At 31.1% G+C, this 22,616-nt stretch overlaps 2 protein-coding genes across 3 annotated transcripts; one reads left to right on the top strand and one right to left on the bottom strand.

The window, feature by feature from the left end:
* Positions 1 to 444: 444 nt before the first annotated feature.
* Positions 445 to 3,496, top strand: LOC106715464 (regucalcin). The gene is made up of 6 exons (XM_014508757.2): positions 445 to 483; positions 930 to 1,089; positions 1,569 to 1,766; positions 2,150 to 2,368; positions 2,663 to 2,778; positions 3,221 to 3,496. The coding sequence occupies exons 1-6, from the start codon at positions 445 to 447 to the stop codon at positions 3,458 to 3,460; spliced, it is 972 nt and encodes a 323-aa protein (XP_014364243.2). The 3' UTR covers positions 3,461 to 3,496.
* Positions 3,497 to 8,028: 4,532 nt separating this feature from the next.
* Positions 8,029 to 19,534, bottom strand: LOC106715388 (biotin--protein ligase). 2 transcript variants are annotated; one of them, XM_045682159.1, is made up of 15 exons: positions 19,354 to 19,534; positions 18,754 to 19,013; positions 17,721 to 17,874; positions 16,650 to 17,397; positions 15,674 to 15,869; positions 15,069 to 15,193; positions 14,516 to 14,542; positions 13,893 to 14,025; positions 13,258 to 13,434; positions 10,765 to 10,953; positions 9,765 to 9,953; positions 9,184 to 9,290; positions 8,992 to 9,092; positions 8,662 to 8,878; positions 8,029 to 8,244 (listed from the first exon to the last, which is right to left on the bottom strand). In XM_045682159.1, the coding sequence occupies exons 1-15, from the start codon at positions 19,487 to 19,489 to the stop codon at positions 8,070 to 8,072; spliced, it is 2,934 nt and encodes a 977-aa protein (XP_045538115.1). In that variant the 5' UTR covers positions 19,490 to 19,534; the 3' UTR covers positions 8,029 to 8,069. The 2 variants fall into 2 exon arrangements, with proteins under 2 accessions (XP_045538115.1, XP_045538116.1); XM_045682160.1 differs by lacking the exon at positions 14,516 to 14,542.
* Between the last annotated feature and the right edge of the window lie 3,082 nt (positions 19,535 to 22,616).

Below are 22,616 nucleotides of genomic sequence, written 5' to 3'. Positions count from 1 at the left end.
ATATAAATAATAAATAATATATATATAATATATATTTAATATATATTTACATATATATCGTATTTGTAGAATCAATTATATTTAGCAATTAGTTTATTAAATTTTAAGCCATTAGTTTCACTTAAGTCTGTAATCTAGATTTCTAGGTATAAAAGATGGAAAAAATAAATGTTTTGCAGTATATACCGTTTTATTATTCGTTGTACCTTTTAATCTTTTATTTTTTAACGATTAGCATTTTGCTTTGTGATCGCGCGTATTTCTTTTTTTACGATCGACATTTTTTTTTACGTTTCACGTATTGTAACAATGGCGTTCTATCATAACGAATATGGTAATCGCTAGAACCACTGCTTAATTTCATTTTTATATACGGGAATATTTAATTTTTTTAATATGTATATATTTATTTTAATTGTGTCTGTCCTTCTGTGTGTAGTTGTGATGGAAACATCTGTTAATCAGTATTATAAAATTTCTATGGTAAGTAATTAGTTTTGTTTATTAAGCGTTGATTTCTGAGACCTAACATTCTGTATAAAAATATCTTCATCCCTGTTATTATATTTGACAAAATAGAGATAGAGATGTTTTAAACGTGGTTTAAGGTTTTAGAAACGCACTATATGTTTATAACTGTGTATCGAATAATTTGAATTAAAAAATAAATTCGTAATTTTTAATTGTAATTCTAAAAAACTATTTTTAACCAGCTAAGATTTTTTTTTAATTCATCTATTAAAAATAAATTACGAACAGTCTACGTAAAAAATATGTTTAGTTTTCAAATGCATTGCTTTATTAAGTTGATATTTTCCTTTTAAAACTAATTAAATGCATAACAAATTATATTTAATTGATATTATAAAGGTTTTCATGACTTTTTTTTCAAAAGTGGGTAGTTTTAAAAAAAAATATTGTTACCAAAGGTATCGTCAAACGAGGATCCAAATCAGCCGGCTTTGTTCCTTCACGGAGAGAGTCCCGTGTGGGACGCGGAGACTCAAACCTTGTACTTTGTTGACGTTCATGCACAGAATATACACAAACTTAATTATATCACGGGTAAAATATCCACCAAACATATTGGTAAGTGAAGATCTTTCATTTATATAATTATTGTTAAATTTTATTATATTAAAACGGTCTGAATTTAAAAAAATTAATAAATAACTTCATTTAATTGTAAGAAGTAACCTAAAAATGTTTTGTCGTTTGTAAAGTGCTTAACCAGTATTTAACAATTTCGTTTAATAAAGCTGTATATTTTACAATGAAAGTCTAAATGTAATTAACTTGAAACTAAATCGAGCATTAAATATTTAATCGATTTCACGATTTAGTCATGTAATCTAGATTTCTTTATATCCCTAGCGTGAGATAAAGATCCTTATGTTTTTGTTACAAATATTTATATAAGTTTGCGTTTCAATAAATTGCTATTATTTATTCACAGGCGCTGTTAAGATTCTTTTATTCGCTTAACTTTTACCACTTATCCAGTGATATTATTAACATTAAAAAGAAATCATCTCAATCATCATCTATTAATACTTCCGCTAAATTAGGTTATGGTCAAGTGAATGTGGTATCGTTGATATCGGGTTCCAAGCGCCTGTTGGTATCAGTACGTGCGGCGCTATATTTAATGGACTGGGAGGTTGCGGGCGATGCGTCACTACGTCTACTTGCCTCCTTAGACGAGGGCGAGCCTGACAACATGATCAATGACGGCAAAGCTGACGTTGAAGGACGCTTCTGGGTTGGTATGTTATCAATGTGTTGTGTTTTATATTTGGGGAAGTATTAACACGTTGAGTTTGCACTGAACGTTTTACATTGTGTAAATTATACTCTGGTGGAAACAAATACAAGTAGCAACGGAAGCTTACTTTAATCGATCGATGTCGTTTACTCCAATTTGTGTGTTTACAATTTAATTACAGTACAGAAAGATATCTCTATAAGCGAGAATCATCCCGTTCCAACGGATGACCTAAGTTACCATTTAGAACCAAAAGTTAGAAACTCTAGTGAGAGAGAGAAAAAAGGAGAAAAATATCACGGACCATTGAACTCTCGCTTATTTAACTGTATTTCATTACAACTAACTATTACGTAAGAATATGAAGCAATTATAATAATTCAGGTACAAAGGGTCCTCAGATCGGTGACGAGGTAACACCTGACCATGGCACTCTATACAGCGTGCAGCAAGACACACGAGCGCATGTCCGCGCCGCGCTACGACCCGTCTCCGTCTCCAACGGCATCGCGTTCGCACTCAACAACTCCCTCGTCTACTACATTGATTCATCCACACAGAAAATTGAAGCCTTCGACTTTGATTCCCAAAAGGGAGAGATCAGTTAGTTCACTTTGTTTTTTTTCCAGATTGACAGGAAGCTAATATTTCACGACAACGACAACGTAAAGAGCGACATTTCTAAAGACTTTTTTATGTAATAAGGTGGCAAACCAGCAAGCAGCCACCTGAATTTGCCGAAAGAGCAAAGCGAACCATACCCATTGACGTCTGCAATTAAAGATGCATTGCCTACCTTTAATCAACGGAGAAGGGAACGCATAGGAAGGGGAAATATCTTCTTTCTATGCGTTCCCTCCACTGATATTTCCTTTTAATAATATTAATGTATTCCAGGCGGACGACGGACGATAATCGACGTGACGTCATACGGATATGATAACGCGATACCTGACGGCATGACCATAGACAGTAAGGGACATCTCTGGGTCGCGCTTATGTTTGGTGGCGCTGTGAGTATGACGTCACTACTAAGTTATTGTCCGATTTATTACATATAGATAAAAACCATATCGATTCGTTCACTTTAATTTATGTTTTAAGCAGGTCACCGCTCTGAAGCTTATACATCTTACTAATATAAATGCGAATGTTTAGATGGATGTTTGTTTGAAGGTATCTTCGGATCGTCTCAATGTATCTTTATAAGTTAGACAAAGATATAGAAAATAGTGTGAAAGAACACATAGGCTACTTATTAAATTTTATTTAATTCTGCGCGGACGGAATCGCAAGCAACAGCTAGTATGTTTTAACAGAACTAACTTTTATCGGGCGATACTCTTGTTGGATTACAACTACAATGGTCAATGTGTTTTTTAGACATTTTTTATCAGAATCCATTGAAAAAAATGTAGTATATTTCTAATTTTATTAATTAATTTAATGTATCAGGTACTACATATAGATCCGGACAAGCGTGAAGTGGTGTACGGCTACAAGTTGCCGGTGAGCCGGACTACGTCAGTGTGTTGGGGGGGACCGGACATGGACGAGCTATTTGTGACGACAGGCAGAGACTCCGCCACCGCCATAGCGGAGCCCCTCGCCGGAGCCCTATTCACAATTCGCTCCACCGGCAGTCGCGGAGTTCCCACACCTGCCTTCAGATTTGATAACGCTGACTCGTATTAAAAAATATTGTTTTTTTTCCAATGCAATAAAAAATTAATCCCACAAATCATTTTGTGATATTCTTTTTTTATCCCAAAAAGATTTTGTGGGAAAAATATCTATCCCACAAATCATTTTATGGGATAGATCTTTTTAGAATGTCTGTGAATTATTCGTGTTTAAAATAGACTTTTTTTTTAAATAATGAATTATTATTTAGTTTTTTTTTGTTATTTATTGTATAGTATAATTGTTTAAATTATATTTATGTTTCATATATGATTTTTTTTTTAAACATATAGTTGTCTCTGAAAAAGGACGACACTATGTTTTTCACAAATGTTTCAACAGTGGAAACAAACTCGGCTAAAACCATTTCAGTAAAGATACGAAATAAAAGTACAAAATTCCCATGAAATAGTTTATTACAACATGAATATAGAGTAACAAGCAAAAGGTTAACATTTTTTCTTTCATACTCAGATTCAATTTAATGGGACATTAATAACATTTCCCTCACTAAAACTGCACTGAAGACCACTCTGAGGCAGTCACACTTTATTAATGAATAAACAACAAAACATTACAACTTTGATACCTAAAAAAAAACATTTTAAAACTTCTAAATAGAAATTCTAAATATGAGATAAAATTTTCGTAAAGATGAAAAAATTTATTTTTAAATATTTGAAATATTAATTTTAATTATTATCTAATAAACAAATAACAAGTAGGAATGTAACTTCGATAATTTTTAGGCACAAATTAAATCTTAATATTATAATAAATAATAAAGTTGTAAACATTTTCAATAAGTCATTTAAATGTCAAATATACGTCATTAAAACGAAAATTGGATAAGAACGATATAAAAAATGAATCCTTCGAGTCAGATATGTGTTACTATCGATTCTGGTTTCCTGAAATTATCATTATATTTAAATTAAATTGTAATAATAATAAAACAATCATTAATCTTGGGTTTCTGAGTTCAAACTCGCCATTTAAAACATTATTTCTGATTGTCAAAAATAACGACAGGTATGAAAATATGTTTTATACAGATAGATATTTATATCTCAGAAACCTACGGTAAATAGTTCAAATCTGTAAAATTTCATTAGCCACATACGTATTTTTCATACCACTGTAAAATAGGCCGAATTACAATTTTTTTTTTAATTTCCCGTCATTTTATTATAATTTAGTCAATCAAGAGATTTTTAACAGATTTTGTGCTATGTTAATTTTACATCATCATTTAAATCCATATCCAAATAAACCCAATCCAAAATCCATTCCTTCATATTAATGTTCAATCCATAACATATATCTAACAATATTTATATAAACAACCTTTATTTTGTCCTTTCCCTTTTACATATTAACCAACTTTGCAATATGGCTACTACATATATATTTAAGGACAATTTAATCAATGACACACTTAACTAATGAGCATTAACTTTTAACAAAAAAATTCTAAAACATAAAATATATTTGTACTAAAATTCGTTATACGAAAAAATCTTTGGAATTAAACAACACTAGTAAAAATTTTATTATTATAAATCAACACGTACAATAAAATCGCTTCCTTTTTTATCTTTACCTTTTATCTTAATTTTAAAAACAAAATATTTGACAACTAAAGGTAACAAAGCTATGGACGTTTGAAATATGAGAAATAAATATATTTAGTTTAAATATAAATAACACGTCATAAATATTTTTTAGTAAAAATTACTTTGAAACTAATAAAAGCCTAACAAAAATTAACGAGCAATAAATTAAACTATAAGTGCGACAGAGAAGGAACATCTCTTTCATCTTATGTAACTTCTCTCTCGCACCTATTAAATTTGTGTATACTTTCGTCTCACTCACTCTTAACATACTATAAACTTTGGAAAGTATTAAAAATTATTGAAAGATAAAATTAACGTAAAAATTCAAATAAATATATAAACGTAACAATTCTATTGACTTATTTAATTAAATGTATCTCTTTAAATATTTATAATTGCTGTAAGAAATATCTGCATTGTAGGAAAATAACTGCAAAAATACAGCGTAAAATTAATTACTTTCTATATAAATACAAATGTATATAGAATACATTAACTACTATGGACATTTTTTAAGGATTTTGGTTACCTCGGCTAATGCAATATAAACTCTAACCACTTAGCAATAAAGTCCTTTATTAAATAATTTTAGTTTGCTTTTAAAAGACATCAATTTTGTATCTAGACACAAAAATAAAAAAAATATCGTGTTTTATTTATTTTAGTGCAACCAGTATTTTAATTATTTTGAAAGTCAAACTACCGCATAATTATTTAATTCACACAACAATTTTTAATCTTAAACTGACAGCTGTCAAAATGCATCGATAAAACAGTTCAATGTTAAAACGAATATTTTCAAATGAGACTCGCAATTAAAAATTAAATCATTACATTACTGATGTCTTTAAAAAAAATGTAACAATCTACAACATCTCTATTTATTTTTTATGATTTTATATAGTATTTTGTATTTAAAAAAAAACTACATTTTAAAAGCACGACTCAGAATCACTTACAATATAACAATTAGGAATATATCAACTTGAACACTGAAGTATTTTTTCAAATATAACTTACATTACTTACGTTACAAACATTTTAATTTAATAAGATTTTTTTTGACATCGTAAGTTCAAAGCAAAGAAAAAAATGCTAAAGTGACCACACAATATAGGAAAAGTTAAGTAAAAATTCTAGAACTTAAGCTATTTCTCAAAAAAAATCTTAATAACATTTTATATAATTCTGAATACATATTAGTTGACAGTACACATTTATATATCTTACTTACTTTTACCCGCGACTCCGTCCGCGCGGAATAAAAAAAAATGCAGACAAGATAAAAAAAGTTCCTATGTCCGTCTCCTAGTTCTAAGCTACCTCCCCATCAATTTTCAGCTAAATCAGTTCGACCGATCTTGAGTTATAAATAGTGTAACTAACACGACTTTCCTATATATATATAGATTATCCTACTTCCGAAGGACCAAGTGGCAGTGATATGAACTATAATAGAATATTGACCACGACTCTATAATTCAACCAATCAACATCGAGATAGTTCTTTCTCTTTCTCATCGCTTGCTATCTTATGCATTCTTGCAGCCAACTTCAAGAAGTTAAGTTAGTGGCCAACATTATAAAAAAATAAAACTACGCAAAATGACTTCAAACATGGATATTAAAGTTTCGCTAATGTTGTGAATGTTAAAGAATTTTTTGGGAAAATGGAATACCTTTTTTTACAAATGCTATGATTTAGAATATAAATGAAAGCACATAATATAATTTTATTTATGTCAAGTTAATATAAAATTTAAATGAGCTTGTGACGTAATACTAATTATGAAGACTCAAGAATACAACTAATAAAATTTTCTTAACAAAACACCTTAAATATTACTTTATTTTATGGAAAAAATTCGAAAAATTCAATTCCATTTATTAAATATTACTTTTATAAATATCATTTATTTAATTTAATAAGTCGATTAACTAAAGTAAAAAAAAAAATTATAACCTATAATATATAAGCCCCCATATATTAATAAAAAAACTGAGATTCTCTAATCCAGGGATTCCCAAACTATTTTGGACAAGTGACCCCCTTTTCCAAAATGAACCATTTCCACAGACATGGTCAAATTATCTACTTTTAAGATCAATTATTGTTATTATTATTTTTCATTCTGACTTAGGTCAATAGAAGACAGAGTAAGAATTAGCAATGCTTTAAGTTTAAAACCCCTTTGGGAACCCCTGATCTAATCGATTTTTCCATCACTTAAAATAAAAAATACTAAAGTTTTTTTATCATATTGTTAATGTAATTAAAAAAGCACCCCTGAATGATTAGGACAGTCAATATCTCACATTTTATTTAAATATTAACTACAAAAACGAACTCTATCAGAGTTTTACGTTTGTTGACAATCAATGTTTTCTATCAAATATTTCTTCCACTATCTAATTTTTTATGTATGCAAAAAAAAGTATTTTTTTTTCCACCATTTAAGATCATTTGTTATCTTTACATTCACATGATATGAAAAATGTTCCCAATTTTGTCATTTCTTATATGTATTTGTCTCAATTCCGAAAAATATTTATAATTAATATTTATAATTAAAATAATTCAAAGGCAAATTTATTCAACACATTTCTAACTATTTGTAATTTAACTAGTCTTTGATGTGCAAAAAAAAAGCGTATAATTTTTTGCTCTCCTATTTTCCCAATTTATGTCATATTACTGCATTAAACCCTTTTTCCACCAGCGAGACTCAGTACCTATTTGTATATTACACTAGCTTTTACCCGCGACTCCGTCCGCGCGGAATAAAAAAAATGCCCACAAGATAAAAAAAGTTCCTATGTCCGTCTCCTAGTTCTAAGCTACCTCCCCATTAATTTTCAGCTAAATCAGTTCGACCTATCTTGAGTTATAAATAGTGTAACTAACACGACTTTCTTTTATATATATAGATTATAGTTTTACAAACTAAAAAAAAATTAAGTTCTAATTTGATTCTTCCCGTTAGTCTCTTTTCTACTTGACATTACATTTTAGGTGCAATGAGTCCTGTCATGATGTCAAATGTGTTACCATCAGGTGCCACTCGTATCTCCTGTCCGGCAGTGCGCACGCGCAGCCAGCCCGCCTCGTCCACACCGGACACTACACCCCACACCGGACTGTCGCTGTCCTCCCTCCGGACCATTATCTCTTCACCACTGCAGTTATAAAGTACGATAAATTATGTTTTATTCTAGGGAAAGTTGCATATTATTTAAAAATAAAAACAAGCTTTAATATAATAAAAAAAACAGAATTGAAAAAAAAAATTGAATGACTCAAGTAAACTAACAATCCAAAAAATATTTCTTTCCTATCGTTGGACAAAAAATAATCACTTTTTTAACAAAAAATTTTTTTATTATAAAAAATATATTACACTAGCTATCACTCGCGATTTCGTCTGCGCGGAATTAAAAAAAAAACTTAATATGTATCCTATATGTTCTTCCAGACTATGTTTTATCCGTATACCAAATTTCATTAAGATCCATTAAGCCTTTCTGGAGATACCTTAAAAAAACATCATTATCCATCCATCCATCTAATTAATCTTTATACTAAATAATACGTACTCATGCAGCCAATACTGATAGTACTGCTGGAAGAACGTCTCCAGACCCTCATCAGTGTCGATGTCCTGTAATATCACCTCCAGGTGTGAGCACCAGCGTGCGAGGAACTTCTCAGTGGAAACAGGGGCTAAGGCAGTGCCGTGAATGCGGTTGTATTCATATATTATATCATTAACGCACGTTGTTGGTACACTATTTGATATATTAACACCTGCTCCTAAAAGAATTACAATAATTGCTCAATATAATTGTATTTTTGACTAATTTAGGTATTTTCGCATATATAAGTTTAGTTAAGTTCTCAATTTTTTTTATTCTTATATACGATACCTATATGTACGATGACGTCATCAGCTAAACAGCTCGCTTTAGTAATAATGCCACCTATTTTGACGTCACGACCATAGTATATGTCATTAGGCCATTTCAGTCTGAAACGTCGACGAAGACAACTTATTCGAGACCAGAGACAATAATGTGTTATACAAGTGTACTGGTGGTGGAAACGCCGCTGTTACATACCTGATATCCAAGTGTTCGTACAGGGGGTCTGTACGTACAGCGCGTACTGCAGCCAGCGCTGCCGCGTGCTGCACTAGTGACAGACGTGGAGACATCTTACGCCATACCTGATAACAATTTTTTTTGTATAGATAACTGTAAAAAAAAATTCAGTTACAGGATAAATCTTAGGAACAGTGACCCCCTGTTCATAAAAAATGTGGTACAATGTATATCTGTTAGAGGAAAGTTTATGGAATATTGTAGAGAAGTGAATAAGGTAATAAGATGGGATAATTCGAATGCTGTCGACCTAAGTAAAAAATAAGTTAAGCTAGTTACCAAATTTGTATTTATTATGACGTTTTATTTCATATTCTAACCTTTAACATTAGTTGTAGTATTAGGAATTTTTACTGCTATTTTTTAGCAAATTTTAACAGTATTTTAGCTGTACATAGATACCAACTTTATTATTTTATTTTATAGGTACATAGCATTATATATAATCAGTTTTTTTTTTTTAAATAAAGACAGCCAAGGTCTTGCTCCTAGTTTAAAACGCACCAGGGGGAGCAGCAGGGCGGTAAAAAAATGTATACCTGTATGGAGAGTGCGGCCTGTCCGGGGGGTGTCAGCCAGGCATTGCCAGCGCGGCCGCTGCCCGCCAGCTGGCGTCGTGCGACACATGACACACCGTGCGACAATGACCCCCCATCTACTACTAGTGTAGTAGAATCTATCACTTCAGTATATATCACTAACCGACCGAGAGAAGTTGAAGTTAAATTCTGAAATTAAACTGTCATATGTAAAGTGTTCTTTTCAATATTAACAGATTATTGAAAGTAATGTAAACTACTATCATCATCATCAGCTCACTATACGTCCCCACTGAGGGGCTCGGAGCCTTCCCTAAGTAAGGTGTGACTAGGCCATAGTCAACGCTGGCCAAGTGCGGGTTGACTTTCCACATATCATTGAATTTCTTCTCAGATATGTGCAGCATCACGATGTTTTCCTTCACCGTAAGAACTTCGGATAAATGTACACATGTAAATCGAAAATCGAAAAACACATTGGTACATGACGGGATTCGAACCCTGCACCTGCAGATTGCAAGTCAAGTGCTTAACCCCTGAGCCACCGACGCTGTAAACTACTAGAATAAAATATAAACACAAACTTCTTTGTAACGCAGAATCTTAGCAATCATGGTATAGTTTTTAATAATTAGTTTTGTAATAAAAAGCTTTACACATACGACACGCTTTAGTATATTGTCACGCCATTAAAACAAGGGGGTGAGTAAATTGAAAGAAAAAATATGCGAAAAAGGGATAAAAATTGCCAGCCAATAACAGTGAAGATGAATGGTTATCATGGTAACGGTAATTTTCTGCCAACGTCGAAGGCCTTCGTTGTCGTTTAAATATTTGAATTTTTATTTGTAATTGAAAGTTTTACGCAATAAAAATAATAAAACAAAGTTTTTCTTTGTAACAAAAATTAACGGATTTTTTTGCAGATGAAGTCGCATGAGAACATCTAGTTTACCAATTTTTCAATTGTATTACAAGTAATTAAAATATGTGTACTTACATCAAAATATTCGACAGTTGAAAAGTTTTCAGGACATTCGTAGAGACACACGGGCAGGAATTCTGCAGACGGAGATTCTAGGGGCTTTTCTCCTCTCATACACCATTGTATTGTTAATTTGTCTAATTTCTGTATACGTCTGCCTTCATCATCAGGGGAACACCATTTATTCACTAACGATATCTTGTCCTATATAAAAACAACTTATTTTTAAATTAATATATGTAATTTAAATCTCTATTCGATGGGAGACTTCTATCATTAAAAAAAAGTGACTTAGAATCATAAAGTGCCAAATTGAAAAAAATAATAAATTCTAATTAATTTTTGTAACCTTTTAATAACTAGGTTTTCTTTAGTTTTAAATTTTAAACAATTTAAAAGCCAATTAAATATGTTAAATAAAAAGTGTATTTGAAAATAATTTTGTGTACAATAAAAAGGACTTTGTTAAAATTATTTTGAGATAGATGTCTCCTAAACATCGAAAACATGCAACACTGATAAAAGTAAATTCATCGGAAATTGCGTAAAATATAACAGCATGTGCTATTTGCGTAATTTTCTCGCTCATTAGCGTAATTCTAAGCAGCTTTTAGCGTAAAATACAACAATATCTAATATTATGATTTAATCTTAATGCCATATATTTTAATTTTGTTTCTAAAGAACTTAGTTATTTTAGAATCAAATATAAATGTAGCATTCAATAGCATATTCTAGCACAAAAAAAAGTTTCTTGAAAATATTTTTCCAACTGTGGAAAACGTTTTTTTTAATTTAAATAGAAGATTGTTTTCTTCCTATGTAATGTAGGATTGCGTAAAAATTTAATAACAAGTAGTTTAATTAATAAATAACGTACAAAGTTGATTAGCAAGAATATTAAAATTTACCACACAGCTTCACTAATATTACTGAATTTAAGTTAGTTATTAGCTTTGTTATCGGCAATAGATAGCATAATATAATTGATTATACTATAAAAAAATAAAGTCCGTAAAATATAAAAGCGTAGAAAGTCACTAGCTATTAAAATTTAGCCCCATGCTAAACAAGCACGATAAAATTTAGAACATAACGTATTATATGTAGTGTAGGAGATTTCAAGAAGAATACTTAATTTAAATATATCCTGATATTATCGACACTAAAAACCAAAATTATACGCAACTAGTCATTATGTTGTAAGCCACGGTTTAAAATATTAGACGAAATCCGTTGTCTTGACATTAAAAAAAAGCATAATGACGGTGCAATGTAGCCGGCCTAATTACGTTAAACGGCAGCCATACTGAGCCGCCATCTTTGTTTGTATTGGTCTATTTTTAACTGACTTCTATCTCAGACCATAGACCACATTGGTTGGTTTTCCGTACTTTTTACACGTGTATATATTTATATAACTTCTTGAAATGTCCGTGAGTAAGACAAGTTTGTGCAAATGTCGGCGGGCCTCACCGGTCAGACCGTCACGTGACCGCCGCGCCCCGCCCTCGCGCCCTAGCGGACAACACGCGCATATCATCACTTTGTTGTTGTCTCTCTATCTCTCTATCTCTTATATGTTATTGTTACTGTCTCTCTGTCTCTAATGAACAACTGTGTGTGTTCTGTAGTATATCAAAGTTTTCAAAAGTTTAAAATTTCCAAAAATAATGCAAATTCGATTTTTACTCTTTTTTTTATTTATTTTCAAAAGGTTTCCATTGTATAAAAAAAATAATGAAATAATTTTTGTACTACTACAAATTGTATTATGGCGTATTATTTATCTGTGCTGTGCCTATCACGAAATTTTGCGAGAAATGATTCGTCGACGAAATTTGTATTAGGTTTGTACTCGAGCGTAAAATGCAACGACAAATCTCATATAAATTTTGACATATTTTGTCGACTGACGTTACGAAAACGCATATCGCAAATATTCATGATAGATCCTCTGTTCTAATAACATCATACAAAACATGAAAATTGTTTACAGAACACACAAAGTTGGTATTATTTGTAATTTTGGAATATATGATTTGTGTATGACGGTGTTTCTATGAAGCATGGATACTTGTTCATGACACTTTGATTATATATTATGTTATATAATAATATATTATATACTTCTAATTTATATATAATAAATGCAATTCAATCACATAACAACTGCACTATTAAAGTATGATAATGTAAACTTTTTAAATGTAGGAAGACGTTTATTTTTTATTTATTACTAAAAGGAGTTCATTTCCATATTTTTCATTAAAAAGTTAATTTTGATAAAATTAAAATATATTTTCAAATTATATTCTTTTAGTATTTTAGTTCAATACTAGTATTTCTGAAAAAAAAATCTGCAATATCCATGTAAAAAATTATGAAAGTTATTTTTTAATATTTGAATTTAAAAAAAAATAAACGTCTAAATGCAGTAACTACTATGAACAAATGTGGATGCGTTACAAAATAACGATAATATTTTTCTATATATATATAACTTACCACATGATTGCCTAAAAAGTACCCCATAGTGTAATCAACGTGACGTATTTCCTTAGGATCCCTGACGTGAAGACCTAAAATGTCCCCCAAGATCTTATGTATGATGCCTAAACGAGCCTCATTGCTTTTAAAACCTTCATCGCCTAAATAATCGTTTGGGTCCGCTTCGAGATGTATCTGAAATGTTTTTAGTTTTTTTTGTCAAAAAAAATGTTGGCAACCCCTGACTTTTGAACTGTTAGTCGTAATATTGATGTTTTAAATTACTATAAATTATAGTAAACAGTAAATATCTATAACATCAATTCAAAAAAACTATAATAGTAATATTTTGTATTAATTTAGACTTATTACTTTTATGACGTATAGCGTAAGGCATGGGTTGTAAACCTTTTAGTTTCTGTCAAATAGAATATTTAATTTCTATATATATAACAAAAACCATTTGTATTTCGTCGACTAAAACGTATTACTGTAGGTTTCTGTCTAAGCACTTGTATAAAATTAATTTTACCATCTCTCTCTCACTTACTTTAAGAAATAAAGATAACAGTATGAGCCTACTACGAAGTATAAATACGGCAATACTATATTGACGTGACGGATGTATGAATGGAGCTAGAGCTCATACAAACCTGTGAGAAGATCGCGACTCCATTGTTGACGAGATCTGTGGCCTGCAGCAGTGAGGGAGTGCGCCAAGTCTCCTCTGACGCCAGAATCTGGATGTCCAGCTCGTGTCCCGGATGACCAGCATATTTGGACGGTCTAGGATAACATCTCTTATCTTATAGAATTCTATAATATTTTTTTTAATTATTGCATGCATTTCCTAATTTTTTTTTTGAATAAAATAATATATTTAAAATAAAAAATACTTTTACTTTATGGTACCTTAAAGTAAATTAAAAAAAATATGTTATAAGCATTTTTTTTAGTTAAAAAGTTACATAATAATTTTCAAAATCTAAAGCTTTTTTTAAAAAACGTACAATTATTTTTACACTAAAAATTGACTAATTAAATAAATTTAAATATTTTGTAACATGCAGATAAAATTAAACTTTAAATATTGCTATAAATTTACGTGTTTTTAAGTAATAATTATTTTAATATAACCTCAAAAAAAATATTTTATAAATACAGCAAAAAAAGCGAAAAACATATATTTTTATTTCGCCAAAAATATACAATAATTGATATAATTATTTATTAATACAATAAATGCAAATAATGAAAATATAATCTATCATCATACCGGCTGAAATTGCCTTCTTGACTTGCTCTGGAAAATTATATGAGACAAGTTTTTATTAAGGAATAATCAGTTTTAAAATGAAACATCTTCTAAACATGTTTTAACAAAAAAAAAAGTTTCTTTTTCCAGATATTGGTACAGTATCATAGTTATTAGGACATAGTTATGTATTACTAGTTATCGCCTGCGACTCCGTCCACACAGAATTAAAAAAAAATCTTAATAAGTAGACTATGTGTTCTTTCAGACTATGTTCTACATGTGTGACTAATTTCATCAAGATCCATTAGGCCGTCCTAGATATATCTTCAAATATCCATCCATCCATCCATCTAAACATTCGCATCTATCTATATATATAAAAGAAAGTGGTGTTAGTTACACTATAACTCAAGATCGGTCGAACTGATTTAGCTGAAAATTGATGGGGAGGTAGCTTAGAACTAGGAGACGGACATAGGAACTTTTTATCTTGTGTGCATTTTTTTTATTCCGCTCGGACGGAGTCGCGGGTAAAAGCTAGTTTATAATATTATTAAGATATATAACTTACTGCCTGTCACTTTCAGTAGAGAACTGTTTCTTGGCAGGCGAAGCCTGGTAACAGAAGATGTGATGCTTCATTTTGACAGACTTCCATTTGTCATAACTGAATTGGACTATTTCACTTTCCCTGACCTGAAATAATAACGATCTATAATCAAGCTTTGGTAAAGGTAACTTTTTTTATTATAAGGTGACATACGAACAAGCAGCCCCCTAATTCGCCACAATAGCGAAGCGACCTTTGCCAGGTGCACACAGAAAGACAAGGACAAACCGAAAGACAATATTTTCCTTTCTTATGTGTTCCATTCTCAGTCAAATCCACTGTCCGTTCCGATACTTTACTTATAAGAAAAGGATGGGAAGGGAAAGAGGAACATTAAGCTGGCATCACACTCATCATCAACATCAACCTGCCCTTATCCTTATGGAGAGTCGGCACAGTATGTACAACTCCTCCATACATCTCTATCTGCCGTCATCTGAATTTACATCACACTCAACAAAAGAAACATGGAATTGCTTCCACTTAACGCCTTAATGCAATGTAACCTGAATAAGTCAGTATGAAGCAAATGTTTCCTAGCAAGTGACAAGTGTATGTAGCGGTACCTCAGCAGTCTTGTAATATGGCAGCACAGTATGCAGCAGGTCTGAGCAGAGTGCCAGCAGTCTGCCGCCGTCCAGCAGGTGTGCCAGCAGCAGTGGCGCAGCTCTCCCCGCACACCCCGCCACAGCCACCAGCGCAGCTCGGCCGCGCCACGCCCCACACTCCAAACCCTCACGAGATACGCTGTATATTGTATACCTACAAAATAAACATATATCTCAGGAACATGAGGTAATATAGCGGTAAACTCTATATATACTAGCTGTCACCCGCGACTCCTTCCGTGCTGGATTAAAAGAAAACCTAATTAGTAACCTATGTGTTATTCCAGACTATGTTCTACATCTATGCCAATTTTCAACAACATTCGTTGAGCCGTTCCGGAGATACCTTTGAAAAAACAACTAAACATTCGCATTTATAATATTAGTACGATAAGTATGAAATATTTTTTTTATTTTATAAGGTGGCAAGTAAATTCATCGAAATAGTGAGGTGGCAGCTGCCCATAGACAACCTTTAAGCAACGAAAGATGAGAAACACAGAAAAAGAACATTTCCCCTTCCTATGCATCCTCTATAAAATCTACCTTGCCTTCCCATCCTTTATAAAAAAAAATGGAAAGGAAAGAGGACTAAGATTAGGCCTCTGAAACGCACATTCAACATACTAAACGCAAAATTACTCTCACTACACGTCTTTCTTCTGTGTGGTTGTGGTATTTCACTGGTCAACCAATTGGTTGACCAATTCTTACAACAGATGTTATTGTTGCTAGCGTCTATAACTGTTATTAAAAAAAAAATTGTTATATGATATGTGGAACAATTTTCATTTCTTACCGAGCTGTGTATTAATTTGATTCAAAAACAAGATTTTTCATTTTGTTGCATGAACAATGTATGGTTAAAAATATGATTTAAACAAATTGTTAGCTGTAAATAAACTTGGGTATTGTAAAAAATACTTTAACTAACCTGTCACAGTCCAATACTTTTCTAAGCGAAGCTTCCAAATTATCTCTAGCAGCTACACTATCTGAGTATATCAAAACATTCGGGGACTTAGTGTTTATTAATGGACGGGAACCTTTCAAAGACTTTTGTATGTTTTGCGATGGACTTTTAGTTACTTCTTCCTTAACGGGTATTGTTTCCGCTTGTAATTGAGATTTCCTTGGACCACTAGTACTCACGATTCGTTTATGAGTAGTTATAGATTTAATTTGACTGGATATATTAAGTAATGATGTTGATAATTGACTTGTGCCTTTTTTCAAATCTAATTTTAGACTAGATTTTTTCGGTGTTATATTGTGTTGGATTTCTACTGTCACATTTTCGACTAGTACCTCTCTATCTTTATCATCCTCTTTAATTTTCTTTTCTGGTGATTTTTCTGTAGTTTTTGCTTCAGATCCTTCTTCTGATTTATCAGATACATCCTCGGCGGACAGTGACCTAGTTGTAATAGTGCTTACGTCAGCTAAAGTGACAGTTTTCTTTGGTTGTATATCCAATTGATCACTTCCTCCGTTCATTTCAACTGTTGTACTTCTGACATCAGATTTGATATCGACAACTTTGGATAATTTCTTCAGTAATGCAGCATGAACTGGCCATTGGAACAATTCCGGTGTTTGCTTTAACCCATGCTGTATATCAGTTCGTAATCCTCTCATTGATGGATCTGTAGCTTTGTTCGGTTCACCTGATAATTGAACTGCTGCAAAGGGAATATTCATTTTAATTTCAAAGCTAAAATTTATTTTGTTTACCGATATTAAACTAATGGTTTTAAAAATAAATTCGTTAGTAAATGTTGACTTGAAATGCAATTACAATAGATTATTTTGGTCATATTAAAAAAAAAATATATGTGCATATGTACCTCATTAACTAGGACCTAGTTAGTAAGGTGTACATAATTTAAGTTTTTTAGCATTGCCTAGTTACATAGCGTTGAAATATTGAATTTCCAATAAAGTGCTTATTAAAAAAATATCAATGTACAATATTATAACAACAAAAACTATTGCAATAACTTACTCTGTATCCTAACAACAGGTAATTTATGGTCTATTATAAATTCCCCGCCTACAAAATGAAAGCCGACCATACTGAGGTGTTCCATATTGGTCTTCAACACAATGGCTAGATGTGAGCCTGCCTTCCATGCTACTGGCTGACCCATTGACTCTAACTGAAATTATAATTTATTTATTTTGGAAAACTAAACATTTCTATCCATGTAATAAAGACATCAATCTCTTAGAGCATGAATACATCTCCAATAAAATCAAAAGATTTGCATTGAGGAACTAGACAATGCTCATTGCATTGTCTAGTTCCTCAATGCAAATCTTTTCTCTTGGTTATATTGGGTTCTTATATATCCAGGTTTGACTGTATTTAGCTTTTATTAAGAAATAAAAGTTCTATAAAACAACTGAAAATTGGATAAAAGTCTTATATAAAAGAAACCATACAATGTTAATATTATATAAATCATTGAACAGATGCTAGAAACGCAGTTAAATGAAATTTAATTAACATCTGATATTGTTCTATGAATAAGTAAAGTAAGGTAAGTAAGCAAGTATAATAAGTAGGGCTCCGAGCCCCTCGGTGGGGACGTATAGTGAGCTGATGATGATGATGATGAAGTAAAGTAAGGAAAGTATGGTTGATATAGTAAATAATGAAGGATACTTATGTTTCTATGATAAAAATACTACATTATATCCAATATTTCTAACGGGAAAGGAAAACATAGTGATGTAACCTGCACCTATCTGTGAAGAAATTCAATATGTGTGAAGTCAATCAACCTGCACTGGGTCATGGTTGACTATGGCCTTAACAACTTAGAGTAGGCTAATGATAATAAACTAAATTTTTTTAACTTTTTTGAAAGTGAGCTTCTTACAAAATTTCTAAGAAAGTAGATGGTCTCAACAGAGAATAAGCAAGAAAAGAAAATATCCTTGTTCACATAGTATTATGTTTTTTTCTAAGGGTCACTATACCAGTTGAATTGCTTGTTTGCTCTTTTTTTATTTAAAAAAAATAATAATCTTACAGAGATAATGTCATGGTGTGAACTTCCTTCATGTGGCTCCATCTCACATTCGAACAGCACTTCAACATCCAAGTCCGTTACAGGTGATATATCACTAGATCCTAAAGGCAGGCCTCCAGCACATGTAACCCAGTCACCAATATCTATACACTGTGTTGGTTTCATACTACATATCCTTGATGCATTTGTATAATCCAATAAATCACAAAGATATGCATTTTTTGGATTTGTACATAATTTAGAGCTTAATGTTGGTGTTTCTGTAAAAAAGTACAATTACTGAGTTCAAGAACTAGGTATAGGTTTCAGAAGGTGGCTTACAGAATAATCTATGTTTGGTTAAAACAAATTTATGTAAAACTCAATATATGCAGTAAAAAGGTTTAGGATTAGAAACTAATTATATTTGGCAATAGTATTTTTAAAATGAACAATAGAGTCAATTCTTTTTTATACATTATGGGATGTATTATGTCTTTAAACAAAGTGTGGAAACTTATAACAGTATTTAAATGCAAGTATTTTGTACTTGAACAGTACAGTCCGGGTGAATTTTATGACAGACATTTTGCAGAATTTTAATAAAAATATTATTCTTACCAGCAGCATTTTCAGGTACTTTACAGAAAGCCACACTTGTATTTCCGCTGAGGAACTCAAGAAGACGAGCCCGGAAAGAGCGAATTCGCCAAGTTTTTATAAAAGTCATTGCAATGTAAATCGGTGTAAACAACATATTTAAGCAAGTACGATTTATACACAAAACACAGTACACGCTATACTTTCATATTAAAGTATTATTTTGCATAAAATAACATGACAAAACATAAAAATTTATAATCGATTACGGGGTTTATCTTATGAGTTAAAATATTATTACACTGGATTAGATATATGGAACTATGTTTTCATAGCGTAATTAATACTATTAAAATTATAAATTAGACAGTATTAATTCATTACATAAACTAGAAATAGCAAAGAAATAAATTAAATTGAATAAATTCAATACTGCACAACGGTGGAACACAGATAAAAATTCGAATGAAATTTTAAAACGTCATAGAGAATTGTCTATGAAGTTGCGTCTAAAAACTAAAGTTTTAATATCAGTAGATAAAAAATTGCTTATTATTTTTTTAACAATATTAGGAAAACTAATAACCGATCAACCAACAAACATATCTTTTTTCTTGTATATATTCTTTTTTTTTGTATGTTTGTATTTTTATTGATTGATATAGTAGTAGCATAGTAGTCTCTTTAGTTTTTATGGTATAGATGTTACCGTCACATTCTGAATTTCATGAAATAGAGATATCACTAAAACTATTGACAAATTTTAAAGTAAACGAAAAGATTCAATAAAAATGAAACGATGATTCGTTGATTCGATGATCATACGATTTATTTGATTTTAATCTGACTATTATCATTAGGCGATAATTTAATCAGATTATTAAAAAAATTGTATCAATTATTAAATATATTTGGCAGACGATGTCAAACATTTTTAGACTCCTATATTACACTATTTAGAATCTCTTTTCGTTTAGGTAATTTCAATTAATTAGTTCGATGAGTGTAACTCTTTGCTGTTTTATTTTCATGCGTGTGGTCATTTGGGTAGTAATAAGCAAAATATCTGTTAAATCTCGTTATTTGCGTATTTGAGAACTTTAACCTTATATTTTATAGCCTATAAAGCCACGATATAACTGACTATTATCATCATTATGAGACTTACTTGTTTTATAAATAATTAAATAGGTATTTCTTATCGTTATCTATTAGGGTGCTAATACAAAAATATTCCTATATTTACGACATAGTTGTTAAATAAAACGTACATATGTGCAACCTATGTTCGTACGTTTTATTTTGTAAGCAATGTCAAATAGTGATCAATTAAAAAATGTAATCAGATCACGAGTTCATGACGACATCCTGACAGCTTCCTTGCGATTACGTGGTGAGCAGTCAACACGCATTGGCGCCTTGGACTAAGGGCATGACACACTGGAACGGTTAAGCAAATAAAAGATAAACCTAGTAAATAACATAAAATATTCTTTTTTCCTTGTTTTTAACGCGCACAATAGTAGCAGTAAAATTTTGTTTTGTTCGGCACTATAGTTAAATTTTCTTAAAATCATTCACTTTATAACGAATTTTACTTTGTGCGGAAGGAATTTCGAACGTATTTTTAACGAATTAAGGAATGAATTATTAACGATGTTAAGTATTTTTTGGAAACTATCTTTTGACCACGGTTGCGGTTCATTTGTACATGAACACTGAGATATTATCTGATAAGACATGCCATAGAATTCCCATCGAAAAAAAAAAACACAACAGCAACACATTTATTTTATCAGTATGGATACAGCATGTTCATAAAATAAATAAATTATTAACTATTTATAGAACGAATGCGTATGATCGGATTATTAACGCCTTGAACGCAATGCATCATTGTAAACTTAAAATAATCGTTTACAATCAGGTCAATTGTCAAATGATATTGGTGCCTTGGAGTCAGGGGAGTGCAAGAAAAATATTAATAAAATAACAAACAAAGTATTTTTTAATAATGAAAACAGTAAGCAAACCTTACTAAAACCTACCCCTACCCTGTTCTTATGCCACGCAATATGGAGTCGGCAATCCATTTTACGTCCTGTTTTTAAAGTTTTACTTAAATAAATAAATCTTTTTATCCGTCATAAGTTAGTTTTTAGGACCTACCCTACTTCTTCAAAATCGTTTAAACAATTTTATCTATACAAGGTTATATAAATACAAGCACTATTCCACTGGCTATTTATATCAATATGTGTAAAAGGCGGGATAATATAATTTTTTTTGGCTCTACAAAATTTCTGGTGCACATTTTGGTCGACATGTCAGGTAGTTTGGAGCATTCACTTAAAATTTTATTGGATTTTAAAATACGAAAAAGGTTTCACAAAAATATCGTTTTTATAAAGTTTTTTTTTAAGTTTACGACGCAAAGGGCAGGATGTTCAACTGACTGTGAATGGTAATAATGTTTATGGTTTATTTAGGATTTAGTAATCTAAATTAAACATTGTAACGCTGATCTAAAAACAAGTAAAAAATCTGGCGTAATTCTGTTTTGTTAAATAAGTCAATGCAACACTTGATATCTTCCAATACTTTCTTTTTTTTATTTTCCTTACTAAAACTTGACAGAAATCAAGGGCGTTGCTGTTCAATACAGGGGCAATAAAATTTCTGATCAACTTAACTCTGATGTTTTAAGAAAAACTTGCCTCTCGTTCTCATTAGAGAAAAAGAGATAACAATATGTTTCAACTAAGTGTTACGACAGTAGAATTTCACTTTAAAAATTCAAAATTCAAAATTCATTTATTTGCCATAAATAGGGTACAGTTAGTTATTAAGTTTTAAGATAGATAACTTCTCTATTGTGTACATCAACGTCGGGTTTCCTTCTTCAGGGCGAGGTTTTATACTAATATCATAAATGCGAATGTTTAGATGGATGGATGGATGTTTGTTTGAAGGTATCTCCGAAACGGCAGAACGGATCACGGATCAGATGTAAAACATAGTCCGGAAGAACACATAGGGTACTCATTAAGTTTTTTCTTAATTCTGCACGGACGGAGTCGCGGGCGATAACTAGTATGTAAATAAAGATGACGAAAGTGTAATTGTATTATTTTTGATTGAAGAATAAAGTTATTGAACCTATTACAGCGATTGTTGCGACTCTGCTATTATATGTTATCTCATAGCTATGTATTTATTGCATATAAACATATAAATATAATATATGTATGTAACGTATGCTATAATTTCTCTCGCCGATAACG

The sequence above is a fragment of the Papilio machaon genome, chromosome 18 (genome assembly GCF_912999745.1).
Source record: "Papilio machaon chromosome 18, ilPapMach1.1, whole genome shotgun sequence".
NCBI lineage: Eukaryota > Metazoa > Arthropoda > Insecta > Lepidoptera > Papilionidae > Papilio > Papilio machaon.
The sequence above is the reverse complement of the archived record's forward strand: the minus strand, read 5'-3'. Positions and strand labels throughout refer to the sequence as shown.